Source organism: Gymnodraco acuticeps, unplaced genomic scaffold, assembly GCF_902827175.1.
Source record: "Gymnodraco acuticeps unplaced genomic scaffold, fGymAcu1.1, whole genome shotgun sequence".
In the NCBI taxonomy this organism is placed as follows: Eukaryota; Metazoa; Chordata; class Actinopteri; order Perciformes; family Bathydraconidae; genus Gymnodraco; species Gymnodraco acuticeps.
In genome coordinates this window covers 561,704-582,604 of record NW_022990295.1, presented here as the reverse complement: position 1 = coordinate 582,604, position 20,901 = coordinate 561,704, and the positions used below count along the sequence as shown (strand labels likewise).

The following is a 20,901-nucleotide window of genomic DNA, read 5'->3' as shown; positions in this document are numbered from 1 at the left end:
CTTTGGGAAAGTATGTAACCGTACCACCAATCATACTTGTATAATTGGTCACAGTCATTATAACTAATATTCAGTGTGCGACATGTGATTTGTTCACATTGCTTGTACAATACTTGATTGTGATCTGAGATACAGCCATTTATTAATTTTACTAAATGTAGTCTTTGGGCACAATCGACTATGTTTTTTCCTAGAATATAAAAAAAGATATATTCCCATTTGCCCAAAAAACTAGGAAAACATTTTCTTAGGAAAGACTGAACACAAAAGGGAATTGTACACTTCAGTTGCGGGCAAAAATTGTTAAGACTGTCATTAATATGAGCTGTGTGTGTGTGGTGTGTGTGTGTGTGTGTGTGTGTGTGTGTGTGTGTGTGTGTGTGTGTGTGTGTGTGTGTGTGTGTGTGTGTGTGTGTGTGTGTGTGTGTGTGTGTGTGTGTGGTGTGTGTGTGTGTGTGTGTGTGTGTGTGTGTGTGTGTGTGTGTGTGTGTGTGTGTGTGTGTGTGTGTGTGTGTGTGTGACATGCTAAAACAATGCTCCCTTTCCTCCAGTCTGTCAGGTTGTCCACGTGCCACCTCCGCCATGAGGAAAGCTCGGCTCTCTGGAGTGGAGATGCTGACAATAAAGCAACACGCCAGCAACGGTAACTACAATGACCACTCACCCACACAATACAGCCAATCAGGGACATGGATGTGGAGTGATTTTCTGAACAGAGTTCCAGTTTCACATAATAACCAATCAGGAGGGTGTGTGTGGCGAGCATTGTCTAGGTAAAGGCTTACATTGGAAATAAACTGCCATTCAATTATGGGGTATAAATAATGAGAATAGTGGCTCCTATGTGAAGAACAGCGCTGCGCTAAGTTACTAATCAGACAGGGAATATCCGTACTAGCCGGTGTGTGTGTTCTCCCTATGTTTCTCTAACACTTCACACTAGACTGCAGTGATATTTGAGGCTTCATAAAGAGATGATGTGACAGGATCATAATGTAATATGTCTGTGCGATTCTTCTTAGTCAGTTCAAATGGCCTGCCGCAGTTTTTAAGTAGAGGTGAAGACAGTCACACAAACACAATTCGAGCAAAGTTCTTCGTCACTTCAGAGTCGTAATTTGTCATTTTAAATCACTTAACTCCACATAAAGGCTGTTAAAATAATTGATGTCTGAGGCCTTTCAGCTCTGTGTCAGTGTTAATGCTGCTCTCCTCTGTAGGACTGGAGCATGAGGAGGATATCAAACAGCTGGATGAAGAAATCAAAGATTTAAGTGAATCCAATTCACAGGTGGAGGCCGACATGATCAAACTTCGGACACAGGTAAGTCCCCTCTGCTCCACCACTCTCACAGGCCTTAAGTCTCTGTATGGCGTACATCTGTAACATCCACCGTCCTCTCCGCAGATCACAACAATGGAGTCCAACATGAAGTCCATAGAGGAGGAAAACAAGGTGATTGAACATCAAAATGAATCTCTCCTGCATGAGATGGCCAACCTCAGCCAGTCACTGATAAACAGTTTAGCTAATGTCCAGCTCCCTCATATGGTAAGGGCCTCCAGGAAACGGCAAGCCGGCAAGTTGCAGAACATAGCTAACGTAGCATTAGATTATTATTTTATCTGTGTATTTAACTGCAGCTGATATTGCATGCTTAGATTTAAAGGTCTTTCCAAACAGTGAGGGGGAGTTGTAGATTGGACTTGAAAAAACATATTTATTCTGCATAGCACATTTTAGATGAGAAGTGTATATACAGTAGTTTTTATTGAGGTTTTGTCTGTTTTTAACAATGCTATGATGATTCAAAAGCTCTATTTGAAAGTGTATAGCAAAGTGTTTGAATTGCTTGTTTTTTTTTTTCAATGTGCTTCAGACATCTTCTATTGGCTATCATTCCATCTTTACTTTGGCTTTTGAAGATAAAGCAAAAAGTATGACATTCTGCTTTCAAAGTAATCACACACGATTTCATCCTTTCTTCCCTCCTTTACTCTGCCACTCTTTTCAAATATACTCTAGCATAGTGTTTTAGTTAACAGTAAGATTCTTGTCGAAGTGTTTTTATAATCATATTATTTTATATTTCAGCAGCTGCTCAGATAAGTCCATCATGCTGGAGTAAAATGTATCTAATCAGTTAGAATGTGACCATGCCATCCTCACACCAGATTTATGTTTGTCTTCCTATATGTATTCATCTATAGCCTGCTTCTATTTTCCCACTTATTGTAGCTCTTCTCTATGTGGCTGTGCATCACATACTGTCGCCTAGTGTTTAAACATAAGAATAACAACTTCTTTCCTCAAATCAAACTAATAGAAGGCTGTCCCTCCTCTCCTTCCATAGAAACCACTGGCACACAAAGAGCCTCCTCTGAGGAACAACAGCTGCTTACAGTTGCACCAGCAAGTAAGTCAATAACTCAGATTATGTCATTAAAAAAGGAACGTTAGGATGTCGACAGTATTTGTGAAATTTGATCAATATTGAGTTTGGATTTTTTTTCAGAACACATTGTACAAGAAGATTTTCGGACATCATAAATCCTCCGTTTTCCTCTAATAGCCTCTGTGTTGTGTCTTTGGTCCTGCAGGAGCCAATCAGCGAGCAGAACTTTGACGCCTACGTCACCACTCTAACGGACATGTACACCAACCAAGACCAGTTCCAGAGCCCAGAGAACAAAGCCTTGTTGGAAAACATCAAGCAAGCGGTTCAAGGGATTCAAGTGTAACCAATCAGCAAAGGGAGATTTTTGTTCCCCCGGCAGGTGTGGGCGACGGTTCCAATCCACAAACACACAGGCGCTGATGGTGCGGTGCAGTATCTTACATAGTGTTATATATTCTGAATTGTGAGGTCCGATGCTACAAACACCTCGAGATAATTTCTTTCTTTTTTCTTCTTTTTGGGCCTTGCTTTGAGGAAGAACATAAAAAATTGAACGGCAAAATAGTTTTTGAGGACATTCACATTTTGTACGTTTTCATATGAGCTGACAGTGTCATGTGATGTTTCTAGCTGCTCATGTATGCACATTTTTAGTGTATATTCCGAACAGTAAGCTAATGCTAACGGGACGTGAGTTCTTTTTATTGCTTGACAACGAAGCATTTTAGATGAAAACAAACTGGACAGTGGTATGAAAACAAAAAAAACCACAAGCAAGGAGGAAGCTACTTATGTTTCTCCTCACTGGATGATTTTGGACTTCATGATTTTAGATGTTTTCTTTCTTCTTTCTTCTTCTTGTGTGTAAATTGTTCAAGAGCAAGAACTGGTTTGCCAATCGCTTTATTTTCTGACAATGCTTGAGAAACGTTTTGTGTTTTGTTTTGATGAAAAAAAAGACGCGTAGCTGTAGGTGGGGGCATTTTTAATTGGTGCTGTAAATGAATCCGGAGAGGAAACTGACCTGATGTATGTATGAATGTATGTATGAATAGTTCTATTGTAAACATCATTACACGGAAACCCGATGGTGGAAATCCCATTATCTAGGAGAGCCAATTAATTCCTAGAGGAACACATCAGTGCGGTACATGTATGTTCACATGCTCATCCTAAACTAATCTCAAATAGAAATGATGTGTAAAGACAATGACTTATAGAATACACATTCTAGCCTTTCTAGTTCAAATCTGCTCAATTTCGAGACTTGTGTTGCTAGGATCAAGAAACGTCTCAGCAATATAATTACTAAATCATTTGTTTATGGTAAGAACGGGATGCAATCTACAATGGAAAAACTAAAAGGTTGGGTATATGCAATTTCTTGTTTATAAGCATAGCGGGGTAACATGGATCTTTTTAATATAGCCTATGTAAAATATTGATTTTTATACAAATCTTTTAATACGAAAATCTTTTTAAAAAAGAGGAGGAAACCTGGACATTGAGTTTTAGAAGGGAAAGTATATGAGTTTTTTTCTGTACGATTTTGCACAGGGACACCTTCGTTTCCATGTTTTGATGTTCTTACAGAAACTAAAAGCAGTACCCGAGAGCCTAACGGAGGGTTTCAGAGGGTTTTGTAAAGAGTATTTATAGAGTATGACAGAGGGACTTACAGGGTCACTGTCCCCACTTATGTGCCAGTAGACTATTTGCACTTGTCCTTGAAGATATTATCCTTGCGTACGGCGGCGTGCAATTTTCCAGACGACCTCTTTGGCACACGATTGGAGCAACCAACTGCTTGGAGCCACTGTAGGCGTGGATTTAGTACCACTGAGAAGGAAGAACAGGGACTTGAAATCAGAGAAGAGGATGATTATAACCATAGCAGTTATACTGTAGGCTATTATCAAATGTAAAAACATTGTTCTTTCATTTTTGCTATGTTTTAGGAAGATGAAGTTATCCCCCAGCAGCACTTTATATCTAATCACTGTACAAAGGATTAAATAGTCAATCAAATCAAGGTTTTAAAAAAAGCTGAAGAAACGGTGAAAACGAGACCTTCGAGGGGTGATACAATCCAGCGACGCGCCCACATGCCTGGCTGTGTGCACCCCTCAATTCTGTTGTTCTAGTTGTTAGCGATCATGTTCAGAATTGCCTTTTGAGAGCTAATTCAAAAGGTGCTTGTCGTTCACCTGATTGAATCTCATCTATTGTACTACTGTCCTCTTTCAGGACTCTACTACCCATCATCCATGACTGCATACGCCTTTTTCCACAGCATCGTGTCTGCAGCTTTTTGCCAATATAGTAATGCTTCAGTAGAGTAATAGCTAGTACCAGTTTTTGAATTAATTCTCATTATCAGTAAAAAGGGAAATGGATTTTAAAGCACAAACCGGCTGCTCATCTGATGTTGGTACATAAATAACAAATCTGAATAGAGATATCTGTGACTATCTATAGGGAACACAAAAAGGTTGTCACATATTTAGAAAGCTGACTTTTCATATACAACTATTGTGAATTCATCAGAGTTTATTATTTAGTTTGAGCCAATTCATTTTTGGGATTGTTTTCAGTGACCATTAACAAAGACAGGATTTTGTATAAACTATTGTGCTCTCTGTGGAACTGAAGTTTGATTTATTTTTGTACTACACAGCATGGATTTGTTGACATTTTAATTTTGCTATAAATGTGTGAGATCACAAGTTGCTGTGATATTTCATTTATAAATTGTGAACTTTGTACAATTTTTGTCATGCTGGATGTTGACACATCTTACTCTGAATAAAGAAAAAAATGTGTTGCCAGAGGCCTGTAAAATGATTTATTGTGTGTGTTTATTACAGGCAGATACTGCAGAACCCATCTTCATATTCCTTCTTAAAGAGGCCCTTTTATGCTTAATTGGGTTTCCCTTTCCTGTGGTGTGTTGTGCAGGTAAATGGTCTGCAAAGGCTAAAATCCCTGTGTTCCCTCCAGAGGGAGTTTCTCTCCCACACTCTCCCCCCCCTGCCTGAAACACCTCCATTGGACACCTTTGTGTACTTATGTAACATCGCTATGTAAAAAAATGTAAAATACGAACCTGAATAGGACTGTAATAGGGCCTGTTTAAACTGCTCAGTATCACAGAGGGTTTAACTGTTACCCACACTTCACCAGCAGATGTCAGCAAACCACACCAGGGCTGTACCTTAAGGCTTACACTATGCATCTATCAGAGATGATCCATTACTGTGACTTGATGAAAAGCAGGTTCATTTCCCACAATTAAAAGGGAGTTGGAACGAAACCACTGATTTGCAAACTAACCTCAAACTTTCTCTGCTGCTATCAATCACTGTTGGAGCAGTGCTAAACAATTAAAGCAGACTTTAATTTTACACACTTTTTTTATTGAAATACGTCTGTGTGCCCGACTCATTAATTAACATTCTGAAGCAGACAACTCAATTTGTCATTCAGCCAAGATAATATAATTCACAATGGAGGAATTGCAGAAGGCTACACGCCTCTCCCTGATATTTTCCTTCTCTCTCTGTCTCTCTGCCACTCCAGTTTAAACATGTTTCATAGTAGTGTATTTTGTGAGAGTTGTGTGACATGTAAGACAGTTTCCCAGCAGCAAGACAAAACCATGGATGTTGCAGTAATGTGTTCATCTTTAACCAATACTACTACTAACTGGGCAGGAGGGAACTTTTCTTCTGGTTACATTTTAAATTCTTAAATTGGACACTGTTTATTTTTAGATATAGCAACATTGGCATTAACTAGTTATTTCAAGGACAATGTCTTGTATAACACTTTCTTGTCTTGATATAGTGCTGTGTGTTGGTGTTGTTGGTCTCTCGTCTGCACTCTAGCCTCAGCTCGCACATCCGCATATGACGTTAACAAAATTAAAGTTCAATATTTGACATGGCATGGGGATTTCAGTCAACGCGTCAGATTCCCATGAGCCTCCAAGTCTAAACCTGACAACTCAGCGAGGACACAAGGTTTACATTTTTACTCTCTCTGTAATTTGTCAATCTGATTTTCTTCTTTCTTTCTCTTTTCTTCTTTATGTGGGACACATTAAGGAGCTTGAATAATGGATACTATACATTGACAATTATACAGCAAAAAATATGCTTATCCCTTTCTTTTTAGATTATGTTTTGAATTTGGATTTCACTTTTAGGTTTGATACAATTTGTTTTAAATGTTTTTAGATTGACATCACATTGGAACAAGAAGGTCTTAGTGCTTCAAAGAGAGCCTTTGTTTTAGATCTAACTTTCTGCATACCTGGAATGCATAGAGAGCAATAATGGCCTTTGTGAGAAGAAAATGCACATTGATAGAATCAATTATGTCCGTTAGAGATCCCACCAAATGAAATACCCAACTCAATAGAATATTATAAAACAATGCTTCCACTGTTCAACCGTGCCTCGAGGCCATCAGGCTGTGGAAATTCTAACAATAGCAATGGGACAGCATTGTTAAAGGTGGAAATGCTAACAATAGTACAGCAGCATGCCAGCAACAGCAGACACAACTACCTCGCCCACCCACACCCAGTCTACCCGTTTCCATTTGAGATAATAGACCAATCAGCTGCAAACAGTTTACTTATAGGTTGTAAATAAAAGCTTCTGGAGAGGAGCTCATATGTTCATCAGTTCGTATGATGACACATCAAATCATTAATGTGTATGGTGTCTCTGCCTGAGAAATGTGCCTTTATGTATTAATGTGTTACTTCTATAATAACCAGCAGATGGCAGCAAACCCAAACTATTATCAAATTAACGCTGTGATGTGCAAATACTGTAGGTTGAGTCTTTATAGATCTTAAAGGGGACCTATCATGCAAAATGCACTTTTTGATGTATTTTATGTGTCCCCGGTATGTCGGGGAACTCACGCAGGCTGTAGCGTCAGAAAATAAAACCCTCTCTCTTTTCATCCGTACCCAAATCTCTAAAAACGGGGCTACAATGGAGCTGATCCAGATTTGCGTCTGTTATGACCCGGCTCAAAAGGCCACAACAAAGAGGAGACACACTACTGGCCCTTTCTCATTTCTCTAACTCCCCTCCTCGACTCCCCTCCTCGACTCCTATCCTCGATACTTAGTCCCGCCCACAGGAGATGCGAGCCGAGGAGTCGAGGAGGGGAACCGAGGAGAGAGGAGGGGAAGCAGCAGGCGGTTAGAGAAATGAGAACTCCTCTCCTCTGAGCGGTCATTTTAAAGAGACGTCCATTAATGATGACAGGAGGCACAGCAGCCCTCTGTCTGATGGACAGATGTGTTCATGACCACTTATATATTTACTTTTAATTCATTCACAGTGCGGTATAATGAGACAATAACAGGCTACAGATGCGGACACACACACATATATATATATATTTATATAAATATATACAATTTCAGAATCAAACAGCACTCTCATAATAACGTAACACTATCAGAGACTGGATATATCCCTCTCCCCTCTCTGGTCGCTACAATGAGGGAAATAAATTACGGGCCAAACGTTTTTATTTAGAAGTATTAAAAGTAAGCAGAGGACACCAAACCAACTGAGACCCGTCTGTCCGCTGCATCTACGCACACACTGTACCACACACACATACACCACACACACGCACATACAATTCCTAAAACAGCTACAGCCGTTGTGTATTTTATTAGGCCTATGTGAAGCACTAAATGGTTTTAGAAAAATATCGACTCTTTGTAGATTTACTAAACTAAAGCAAATAAAGAGAGTAGGCCTGTTATACTGAGTGATATATATTATACACACTGCTCTGCTTTCTGCATGGACCTCACAGCTGTTCTCACTGTAAACATCGCGTCGCGATGAGAGCAAGCGGCAAACTCTGGGGAAGAGCCGGGACGACAATACGGAAGTGCCACCCACTGCAGTTCATATATTGGCCGATAGGGACTGACTGCAGAAAGGAGCAATTTCCATAGACCCCCATGTTAAAATGCCCAACTTTACAGCAGAAAAAAACATGTTTCTACCCATGGATGCAATAAATATTATTATGAATATAGTTAGGTTCAACCTTCATGATAATGGATCTGTGAGTGAATTGTTTTCTAACACGACCCTTTTATTTATATTAGGTCTTAATGTTTTTGCATAAATTAGGGCGTGGTCACATTGAGTGACGGCTCTGTCAAGTGACTGCTGCTGCTAGCTTCTTGTCTCTCTGCTACCTGCTCCGTGAAGATACAGGGACTCTGCCTGCTCAGTTCATCCAGGGAACACAACTTGAAGCCGGCCGTGGTTGTTTGTTCTTCATGCTTATATATCGGACTATTGTGACTCGCTCTGCGGTTAAAACAGACGGTGCATGAATGCGGTTTTGCGGTAAGTGAAATTCGAGTACTTATTTATGTGTTAATGATTTTAATCGGCTACGTAATGAATGTTAAAGATCAAATGCAAAGCTTTTTGTATAATTGCCAGTACAATCGAAATCATATAGCTACAACACTATCTAAGATATTGCAGTATTAAAATCGGAGATAATATGAGTCTGGCAATGCGCAATATTAATTTTGTTCAACCCCCAACACCAAGTCCGACGATTTATTTTCTCCGCCGCTCCTCCGCAAGATGGCGGCGCGTGACGTCAGATGTGCCAAACATATTTCCACCTGGCTTATCAACTAGTTTCGTCTATCATGTCTGATTCTGAGTAGACTATAGACTAAAAGCTTTAGGAATCCAAGCTATAACATATAATAAGTACCCTGTATCAAGATTGATGCAAAACAAGTGAAATTTGACCTTTTTAGAGAGGTTTAGACAAATAAATTCCAGGCGGACTCACCTCACAAGGACGAGGTGGATGGGAATTTGTTCAATGCCTAACATATTTCCACCCGGCTTATCATGTCTGATTCTGAGTCGGACGCCACCCAATATCTGGAGTATGTTGTCGACATCCAACCCTATCTCTACGAGCCTCTGATGTCGAAGAGGAAATACAAGGAAACGTCACCTGATATCACCGATGAAAGTGCTGATGGTGATGATTCAAGTTCGCCATCTGAGGAAGAGGCCGAGGGTGCTGAGAATTGGTGTAGATGTGGAAACTGCCAGACCATGCCTACAAGCCGAGAAAACAAGTGCTGCCACAACTATGGGAAAGTGAAGGAAGAGATGGGAGAAGAAGTCTGCATCACCGACTGTAGGACGTTCGACATTTTCCGTTATGAGTGGAGGAGCGATGAATGAGCTGCAGATAAACTACAATGCTAACAGTGAATTAGCCCCGAGCGAAAAATGCTAACCTATCACTCCTAGCGCCCTTATTACTTATCCTAGCTCCACATCCAACACATTGTTTATGATCGTAAAGACACAGAATCTAACGGTGCCCACCTCTATAAGCAATAAAACTGCAATTCCGTTATCTGCGTTATCTGCAGTGCTCCGTGCGCTTTGAAATATAATCAAAAGTTGTTTCCCTCAATTCTTTGGCGTTTCTGCATCGCCCGGCTCTTTTGTTATTTCAGTGGTTTCTTGTGCTGAAATATGGAGGGGACGGCTCCGGGTTTCAGCCTCCGACGTGCTATTAATGCTTCTCCACCAACAGACTTCATGATAGCAGGATCAACGTCGTATGCTTCACACGCGAAGTGGTCAGAACACAACTTGCTCCATTTTGTCGGTTGCCATCCAACACGATTCACTAAAAAAATCAATTTTTTGCGGATGATTTGGTCTTTGGGAAATGCATGTAAAACTCTCCCAGATCCCGCACCGTTCGTACAACAAAAAGCTCAACAATAACCCATGTTAATTCAGTTTTCTTTTCGAAAAACATGTGACCGAGACTGCCGAGTCGGGATATTTGGTCCAGAGACAGTTTGGCCACTATTACGTCACGCGCGCGGAGGCTGCTGGGAATTACATGTCAGAAATTCAGACGGCTTTGGGTCGAGTTTTGGATCAATAAAAAGCTTTTTTTTGGGTGTATTATCTCGATTTAAATAAAATAAAAATACAGGCAGTCTTAAAAACAAAATTTCTATAAAAATGTAGCATATTTGGAAGCTTTGCATTTGATCTTTAAGGCTTGGTTTAGTTGTAAGTGAGTGGTAGCTACATCGGTGCTAACGATGCTAATCGTAGCCTACAAGTTAAAATCATAGACTGTATAATATAAAGGTTAGAACAAAATAGACAAGTGTTAAGCGTTAAGTGGGATAATACTGTAGAACAAACGGCTTCTGCTTGAGGTTGATAAAATAAGGTCATCCTTGTAACTTAGAGAGATATTTTATTATGTAGGTAGAACTGTATGCATCGCTAAGGTTAATTTAAATTGGCTATGCTCAAGTATGTAGACAAGCTAACGTCGAAGTAGTGTATGTGAAATCAACCTCACAATAAGATGTGTGTATATTACAATTAATGTCATATTTCAAGATGATTAGTTAGATATTACAATATGGTTGGTTGAGCTGGAGCATTATTGAGCTTACACGTTAACGTCACAGTCATCTGAATAACGAACCCAAACCCTGTTGTTTTTATTAATTTCATTACCAAATGGGTATCAAATAAACAGTAAGCATTGGTAACACAACTTCCAAAGTTACAGTAAAATAAAAAGGACCCTGACTCGGACAATACACAATCCAACATGTTCAACAGAAGAGAATCAGTTATATTGTTTGTACACATGGTACTTTACATATATATATATCTGTTTGTTTAAGGTGTCCAGGTGATGTAGACAGGCTGGACCAGAGAGTGAGAGACAGAACTGGACTCCTCACAGCAGTGAACTTCAGCACAGGTACAAAGACTCTTTTTTTCATACTGTACAAAGAATCAAGAAAGATATTGGTTTAAATGAATGAAGTATTGACTTGAATACACTGATATACATTCCATTAAACAATACTAAATACTAGATCACCTACACATCAGTTAAGTTGAGGGTTTTATCCATGCAAAAAGTTACATTTAGATGTTATTGTTAACAAGCAATATGACTTTGTCAGCTTTCTAATTTAATGTATTGAAGGCAAAGATATTTAACACATAGTGAGAACTGCTACTATTTATCTCTCAATATTGCCTGAAAAAACGTTGTAAAAGTTATTCTTTCAGTGAGACAACATAGCAAGCTTCTACAGTTGCACTACGTTTTGATAACAGTTCAATATTATTTTGATAATAACATATATTTCAATGTTGATGAACTTCATACTGTTCATTCATAATCTGATTGTCTTTGTAGCTCATTGTTGAAATAAAAAAAAAACATTACAATTACAAAATAATTATATCTACAGCCCCTAAACACACAAACACACCGCTTTCATAAATAACACACTTGTTCTGCAATAATATGTTTTATGTTTCCTGTCATTTTTGTTAGGAAAGGACATGCCTGAAAGACAGGACATTTTCTCCTTCTCTGAGGGTCAAGAAGAACATCCAAGAGGAACATTAAAAGCTGATGTTATGAGATTTTAAGACCAGTACAGGACATTCACTAAGAAACTACTTTTATTGTAAAAACAGTCAGCTGATCGAATGCAGCTATTTTCACATATACACTCCATCAGCTGATTATTTCTATTTGCCTCACTTTATGAGCTTCACAACATGTACCTTGTTTTGCAACGTCACAAATAAATGGGGCCAATCTTCAGTCAGATGTGAATGTGTAATCTAACATTTTCAGTAAGAATAATGGACAAAAGGAGTGCAAATACAAATACAATTTATTGAAATGTGAACCAAAAGTTAATCAAATGTTTTAAATAAAAAGCACATATGGACAGAAGGTGTAAACCTATTAAATGTATTAAACACATTTAGTCAAATAAAGTGACCGACTAGGCCTGTGCAGTTGGTATCAGCTTTGCCCAGCATGGGCTCCTTCATCAGCCCTGGTCCTCCTCGCAGAGGAAAGACCCTCAGTCCTCTCCAAACCAACAGACAGGACGTCCATCACACGGAGGTTTCTCCCTGAAGTCTCTGCAGCTCTCTGGACACCAGACTGTCTCAATCCGTCCACACTGAATATGAGATTGGGAAAATGAAAATAATAAATGCTTTAGACAATAAGAAACATAAAGTTGACTGTTGAGTTGCTCAGTTGTGTTAGATTGTCAATACTATTACTGTATAACTAATATCTCAGGTTAAGAGGCACATTCAAATAAAGATTGGTCTTTAAATACATTTTGTCTTTTGAATTGTTTGTCTAAAGTCAAGGATCTATAACTGGTACTTAGTTTTAATGATAGTCTGGTTATTATGCTGTTTGGAGGCCTCACAGGTAAGAGCGCTAACTAGCTACCATCACAATACTTAACTCGATAGCATGTCTGCATGTAAGGGAGGAAACTTATACAAAATGTACACCACCCCAAATTGATCATGTTGTTGATAGTGCTACAGATGCGCTGCGAATAAAATTAGACTCTGTTGCTCCTTTGAAAAAGAAGAAAATAAAACAACATAGACTAGCTCCATGGCATAATGCCGAAACCCGCAAAATAAAGCAAAAGTCGAGACAACTTGAAAGGATATGGCGTTCTACTAAACTTGAAGAATCTCGTTTAATTTGGCATATTACTCTCAATGAATATAAGAAAGCATTGCGTAAAGCGAGAGCAGCTTACTACTCTTCATTAATAGATGAGAATAAGAATAATGCAAGATTTCTTTTCAGCACTGTAGCCAGGCTGACAGAAAGCCACAGCTCGATTGAGCCTTCTATTCCCATAGCACTCAGTAGTAATGATTTTATGTGCTTTTTTAACGATAAAATTGTTACTCTTAGAAACAAAATTAATGACCACTTGCCTTTGACCAGTATAGTGTTATCAACAGCTCCCGGAAACGTAAGTTCTAATATTACACTAGATAGTAAACTAGAATGCTTTTCAGCCATAAACCTTGAACAATTAAATTCAATGATTCTCTCTTCTAAACCATCAACGTGCATGTTAGACCCAATTCCAACTAAGCTGTTGAAGGAAGTTTTTCCATTAATTAGCACTTATTTATTAAATATTATGAATATGTCTTTATTATCAGGCTATGTTCCACAATCATTCAAAGTAGCAGTGATAAAACCGCTTCTTAAAAAGCACAACCTCGATCCAGAGGTTTTAGCCAACTATAGACCTATTTCTAATCTTCCGTTCCTCTCAAAAATTCTTGAGAAAGCGGTCGCAAAACAGTTGTGTGATTACTTAAAAAACAATGATTTATTTGAAGCTTTTCAGTCTGGCTTTAGAACACATCATAGCACAGAGACAGCTCTGGTTAAAGTCACAAATGACATTCTAATAGCCTCTGACAAGGGACGTGTCTCTATTCTTGTTTTGCTCGATCTCAGTGCTGCATTTGATACTATCGACCATGATATCTTATTGCAAAGACTAGAGCACTTAGTTGGCATACAGGGAACTGCTTTAGACTGGTTTAGGTCCTATCTATCTGAACGCTCTCAGTTTGTACGTGTCAATGATGAATCTTCCACGCAAACCAAAGTTAGCCATGGAGTGCCACAGGGCTCAGTGCTCGGACCTATTTTGTTCACATTATATATGCTTCCGTTAGGCAATATTATAAGGAATCATTCTGTAAACTTTCATTGTTATGCGGATGATACTCAACTATATTTATCAATCAAGCCTGATGAAATTAATCATCTAAATAAAATTCAAGACTGCCTTAAGGACTTAAAAACGTGGATGACCTTAAACTTTTTGATGTTAAACACGACAAAACTGAAGTTATTGTACTTGGCCCGAAGAATCTACGAAACAAATTATCTAAGGATATACTAACTATGGATGGCATTAATTTGGCCTCCAGTGAGACTGTAAGGAATCTTGGTGTTATATTTGATCAGGATTTATCCTTTAACGCCCACATAAAATCAATTTCAAGGACCGCCTACTTCCATCTACGTAACATTGCAAAAATCAGGCATATCTTGCCTCAAAACGATGCAGAGAAACTAGTCCATGCATTTGTTACTTCAAGGCTGGATTATTGTAACTCTTTATTATCAGGGTGTACCAAGAAGTCAGTCAAGTCGCTTCAGCTGATTCAAAATGCTGCGGCTCGTGTACTAACCAGAGTTAGGAAAAGGGACCACATTACTCCTGTTCTGGCTGCCTTACACTGGCTCCCTATAGAACACAGGATAGAATTTAAAATTCTTCTTCTCGCCTACAAAGCCCTTAATGGGCAGGCGCCATCTTACCTTAAAGAACTCATTATACCCTACTGTCCTACTAGGGCATTGCGTTCTCATAGCTCACTATAACTCTGGTCTACTTAAAAAACGATGTTAAACTCTTTAGCAGTGTGTGGAACCTTGGGTGTCCGAACATGCAACAATTACTCCCTCCTTTATCAAGGATTTAAAACCGAAGTCTGGTAATAACTATGCCACAATGGTGAAATCAACACTTTAGATTGGAATTTAATATGTGGCTTGGCACTAGCCATTAATACAAACAAAGATTTGTCCTATAGAGTGGTTCCTAAAACTATCCTTTTAATGGTGATCAATATTGTAACCAATGAGACCGCTACTTTATTCACACGTGAATAAAAATGTCTTAAAGAATGAATTGTTAACATGATGAAAATATTGAAGAATATGGTTCTACTCTGTCAGTGTGTTTTAGGATGATTATCATTTTACTTTAATAGTTTCCTCTTTCCTGCTATTTTTAATTTACCAAATGATTAATAAATCTTTCTGTCTTTACGTATTTATGAAGTTAATTCAAGTTATTTAAATGTGCGTTTCGTGAATAAGTGTGTTTATGTGTAACTCACTCATTCCCGTTCTCCTTTCCTCCTCCCCTGGTTTTCTCAAGCCGTGACCCCGGCCTCCTCACTTCTAATCGACCATGCCAACTCCTCTGATTCTGTCTTCTCTTCAGTCCATCAGCTGTTGAATCCATCCGCTGTAACTTTTGTAGGCCGCCATTGGCCCAGTCACATCTGCAGCCCCATCATGCCACTGTTGTTGCACTCCTCCTTTACAGTCTCTCTGCTGTTTTTATGGAGGGCGGATTCTGCTCTCATGTCTATTGTGCCAAATCTCGCGGCGCAGTTTGGAACTTCATGTCCTGTTTGAGGGACCGATGAGAGTATCTCTCTGTATGTCAGCATGCTGGTTTGGTTCTGGATGCCACAGGTGGAGATAGTTCTGGCTGCAGTCTTGATGTAGTCTTGTTGTTGTTGTTGGTTCAGCTCTGGTTCTCTGTCTGTACGATGGAGAAGGAGGAGTCTCCTGTTGGGTTAGGTCTCGTTGTCTGCTTGGAGGGTCGGGATCAAAGCCTTTCTAACTCAGAGGGGGAGTCCAGGTCCCGGTACACATTACCTATAAGAAGTCTAGCACACTGATGTTAAATAAATCCAACCCTTTCCACTCTGTCTCTTTCTAATCATACTATCTGTCTTAGTTGTTAAATGCCATCTAAACAACATAATTAATGTCTACTTATGATATTACAAAAACTCACTCCAAAAATTGTTTCATCCATTGTTACATATTTACCCAACACAACTCTGAAATACTTACATGTTTCCAGCATCACATATTCCACACACTGTGAAAGAACATCTCCATATCTTCTCTCATTTTAAATCCCACTGTTACTTCGAACAATAGTAAACCTGCAGAGCGACACAGATCCTAGTAATGTTTTGACTCAAGATAATAGTTATTGTACACAAGTTTCTGAAATAGATCATTAGACATTTTAATTAGTAGTGGTACTCGAAGGAAGTGAGTTTTGTACCAAGTTTCAGGAAAAGTGGGAGGCAGAAGTCCCAATGACAAGTGAGAATCATCTTGAAAATTATAGTTGAAATCGTGACATATTTTTGTAGACAAAGGATACTGGCCTATGCTGAAATGTCAAAGTCTCTGCAGAGCACGACACATGGCCAAAAAAGACGGAGACCAACTGACCTTTGACCCTGACCGACAGTGTCACTTGACAAGGCACTGTGGATGACTGACTCTGGGGTGAACCTGACCAAACTTGACATGACGACCAGACAGTGTGAGTGTGAATGTATGCCGGCATGTGATCAGTGTAACTGCATGATTCTAAAACAATAACTAACCAAGCATGTTTTTGGACTAACATATTATTTTGGAGCTCCAAGGGAAACGAGAGGTTTCCTAAAAATTCCACAAAAAGGGGAAACCGCACATGTGATATTTTCCTCTCACATGAGTTGGCGGTTTGCAAATGTAAAAGCTGAAGATTCTGTTTCTTTTAGGCCTGAAGGACGGAGAGGAACACTTCTTTTCACTGAAGTGTTCACTGTGGAAATAATGATAATAATGTTCGTTATGTTCCTAACCAATTACCTGACAGTTTTTGTTCCCCTCCCATTACAGGCTTTTGTTACACATGATTTCATGTGTAAAAGGGGGGAGTGAGTATAATGTATAAATGTCAACATGGCTGTAAAATTCACAATTTACATTTTTTAAGGATTGAGCATTGAATGTAATTAACCTGCTCCATATCTGGGGATAAGATACTGTTTGATGAAGGTTGAGATGTTTCTAAATATTGATTTGAATTATAACAGGTAACAAAGAAGCAGTGGCCAAGGGGCTACTGTGAAACCGAAGAAGTTGACCTGTGATGATGAAACAATTTTGTAATATTTTAACAGACATTAGAGTAACTGAGGTTTGAAATGTAGAAAGAACATATTACAGTTAAAGCTAAAACATAGTAATGTATTGAGACAGAATTTAATTTAGACAACATCCTGTAACTAGCCTGGTAAAGAAGTAAAAGCCATATACTTTATTATTTAGGTCATTATAGGGATATACATTTCATCTAAAGTTATAATAGAAAGACATTTGATGACAGTTTGTTGGAATTCTGTATTCATTGTTTCAGCGTGATAATATCTAAGCACTGACAGGTAGAAGCAGTATCACCAGGAAATCATTCACTTTGTTAGCATCGTGATTTTGGTTGTTTTTGAATCCATAACATTAGTGTGTTTCTTTACCAGAAACATTAGCAGTTCATATTAGATTTGGATTTTAAATAGGATTTCATTTAAAAATAAACACGGATGTTTGTCAGAAATTCAGAGCTATTGAAATATGTTATTTAGTTTACCTAAAGATGTTGAGGTTCTTATTTAGTTGGCACAGTCCAAGTATTAAGATTCTGAAGCTGCACTGGCAGATAGGAGGGCTACAATTAATTTAGAAAACCTGTTCACAGACGGCTGTTGTTTCAAGACACCCCACCAAGAGGCTCCAAGTGGGGCAAAACAGCTGAGCGTAGGCTTGAGGGAGTTGTATCAGATTTCTCCACACAGGTCACCGGCGCCAAAAGGGGGACCCGAGAAGCACGAGGACAAAGTGGCTCAACCCCAGGCTCTCCGACCCCGACCGAGTGACCCAGCGGACCTCTTATGCCGTCTGCCTGGGAGAAAAGGGGGACAGCTCGTACCACGGGAGCCAGTGTGCGGCGGGGAAACCACCTGCTAGGACCAGGGGACGACATCAGGACGGACGTGGCCCTGGCAGACATGGACTACTCGGAAGCAGCAGACTGGAGGAGCAGGACCCTGGAGACATCCTTACAGCAGACGACCCGGGAGGCATCATCAGCGGGCCGGAGAAGGAGGACCCTGGAGACATCTCTACAGCATCGACCCGGAAGCCGCCATCAGCGGGCCGGAGGACGAGGAGGAGGAAGACATCTCTCTAGCAGGCAGCCCAGAAGCTGCTGTCAGCGGATTGGGAGACAAAGACACGGCAAGCCAGGACGGCGCAGCAGAGGAGTCTACTTTGCTCTGATCAGTTCTACCCGTGAAGGGAAAGCTGCATCTCCCCCTCCCTATTAGCTGTCCTTGTGGGCTATTCCTCGGGGGGGGGGGGGGGCTGATGATTCTAGCACTCAGCTACCCCCTCATGGTTCCTTCACTGCCATGGAAAGAGGTGTTCGGTCTCCATGAAGGTTTCAAGTACTCTGAATACCAGCTTCGGATGGATTTACGGACACAGTAGAAAAGAATGACCGTGGGTATATTTCAAAATGCCTTGTCTAAGTTTATCTCTGGAGAAGGAGATAAAAAGGGGGATTTGTAGAGTTATATTTGTATTTATTCATGTTAGCAAACTATGGATAAGCTTAAAATGGGAATAATTTGGGTAAAACTGTGAGCTGCATTTGGGGCCTGTTGACATGTGTTTTTGAGGACAAAGGAAGATGGGGGAAGGTGAGAGCATGTCCTGATTTGCATTCAACTTAGAACGAGCTACAGTGGTTGTGATGTTAAGAGAGGTCCCTTGGGTTTCTCTGGTGCTTATCAATAGTAGCAGTTAAGTGAATACTGTTCAAACAATACCTGTGTTTGTGTTTTATATTGATTTCTCTGTTTTATCCTTTCATAAATGTAAGGACTACAAATGGCTATAAACATTCTGGGCTGGTTGGAGTAAACAGGGTTTTATGGCTCTGTGGGGGAGGTGTAGGTATGCAGGCCTTGAGACCTTTTGTTGGAAAGTGAGCCTGTTTGGTTTCCTGCTGCGTTTCCTGCTGCGTTGCGTCTCCCAATGAGATGACCTGAAAAGATGACCAGCTGACCTAACACCAAACCCCTCCTTCTTACTCTGGTATATATCCGGTGGATCCCTGGCGTTCGGCCTCTTCTTCACATGCTGCCCTCGGGTGAAAGTAGCTCTGTAGTATGCGGACTAGAGCAGGAGTAAGCCGGCATTACTCCTTAAGCATTGCAATATAACTGTAATATATCATGTTGTATTGTAATGATTGTATTGCATTGTCATATTGCCATTAAAGTAGATTATTGTTAACGGTTACTTTGTAGATATGGATTCCTTCCTGTATTATAACCAGCTTCATAGGAACGCGCGGAGATTTGAAAAGCGGACCAGTTATCCCTCCAAATCTCCAACAGTTCCAAGAATGCAGGGTTGTTGGTTGTTCCTAGAGTCTCTAAAAGTACAATGGGAGCCAGAGCCTTTTCTTATCAAGCTCCACATTTGTGGAATCAGCTTCCAGTTTGTGTTCGGGCGGCAGACACCCTATCCGTTTTTAAGAGTGCGCTTAAGACCTTCCTTTTTGATAAAGCTTATAGTTAGGGCTGATTAGATCCAGCCCCTAGTTTTGCTGATATAGGCTTAGTTTGTCGGGGGACATCTTACTTCTTCCTTCTCTCTGTCTATACCTGTGTACTCTCATGTTCCGATTAACCCAGCTTCCCCAAATGTCTTTCTTTTTGGTGTCTATATACGCCGGGATCCGGAGTCATGGATGATCCTGCGCTCCTCTGTCCTGGATCGCGAGCCCTGGATCTTGAGTCGTGGCTGTGGTCCTGGATCATAGGCCCTGGATGGATATCCTCGTGGATTCATCTTCCTATTATACACACATGCATTTCCAAACATTTGGACTACCTATGTTGCAAATGTATTATCTTTTCAATTTACACACGGCATCTATTGCACGTCTGTCCGTCCTGGGAGAGGGATCCCTCCTCTGTTGCTCTCCCTGAGGTTTCTCCCATTTTTCCCTTTAAACTGTGGGTTTTCTCCGGAAGTTTTTCCTTGTACGATGTGAGGGTCTAAGGACAGAGGGTGTCGTATTGTCATACTGATATTTTGTACAAACTGTAAAGTCCACTGAGACAAATGTAACATTTGTGATATTGGGCTATATAAATAAACATTGATTGATTGATTGACATGTACCTTAGCTTGACTTAAATGTATTAAACGTATAGTTAAGTGATATCAAAATATAAATAACTAATGTCATGCAAACATATTAATATTTGCTTGATTCCAGTGTTGAATTTAGCACAATTGCATACAAACGTTAAGGGGTTTTAAGATTCTGAAGTATTATGCTAAAAACTCAATAACTTAGATTATTATTTATAGTTTTGCTGAATAGTTTCATGTCCGCTTACCTTAGAAACGTAAAATGCGACGGCAGCGTGCAGATGGGGAGCATGTTAGCTTAGCTTGGTAGCTTCAGCTAGCTCTGGAACTTCCAGCTCGGTGGCAGCAGGTCCCGCCTCGGCTCCGCCTCTTTGCCCTTATTTGGAGTAGTGATGTGTCGGTCGCGAACGAGCCGGCTCAAAGAGCCGGTGTTCCGGATTGACTGGTTCCCCGATCAACTGGTTGACAGATGTGGAGGCGTGGCCTCGACTGAAATACACATTTCGATCGCTTCTTCTGTCGTTTACATACATCTTTTGGTATATTTGGCTGGATAGGAACACTTTGATGTACATTCAGTTCCAGTGTGTGAGGTTGTGCTTACGATGGCAATATCCGGACGCGAACAGCGAGGACTACAAAAAGAAAAACGAGTTGATCGGGGATGTCTGTTCAAAACATTGCGAGCTCCAATAAATCATTTAAACCAGCTATTGTTGCCAGA

At 40.0% G+C, this 20,901-nt stretch overlaps 1 protein-coding gene across 14 annotated transcripts in view; it reads left to right on the top strand.

Annotated features, from left to right (window-relative positions):
• myt1lb (myelin transcription factor 1-like, b) overlaps nucleotides 1-5,240 on the top strand; it is a 98,886-nt gene extending 93,646 nt beyond the window's left edge. For 11 of the 14 annotated variants that reach the window (XM_034222202.1, XM_034222200.1, XM_034222191.1 and 8 more), the window contains 5 exons: nucleotides 552-643; nucleotides 1,221-1,324; nucleotides 1,409-1,552; nucleotides 2,355-2,417; nucleotides 2,602-5,240. In XM_034222202.1, the coding sequence (XP_034078093.1) occupies nucleotides 552-643; nucleotides 1,221-1,324; nucleotides 1,409-1,552; nucleotides 2,355-2,417; nucleotides 2,602-2,742 (544 nt within the window). In that variant the 3' untranslated portion in view covers nucleotides 2,743-5,240. Of the gene's footprint in view, nucleotides 1-551; nucleotides 644-1,220; nucleotides 1,325-1,408; nucleotides 1,553-1,880; nucleotides 1,939-2,354; nucleotides 2,418-2,601 lie in introns of all 14 variants that reach the window. The other 3 variants (XM_034222193.1, XM_034222198.1, XM_034222197.1) reach the window with 3 other exon arrangements.
• Nucleotides 5,241-20,901: the final 15,661 nt, after the last annotated feature.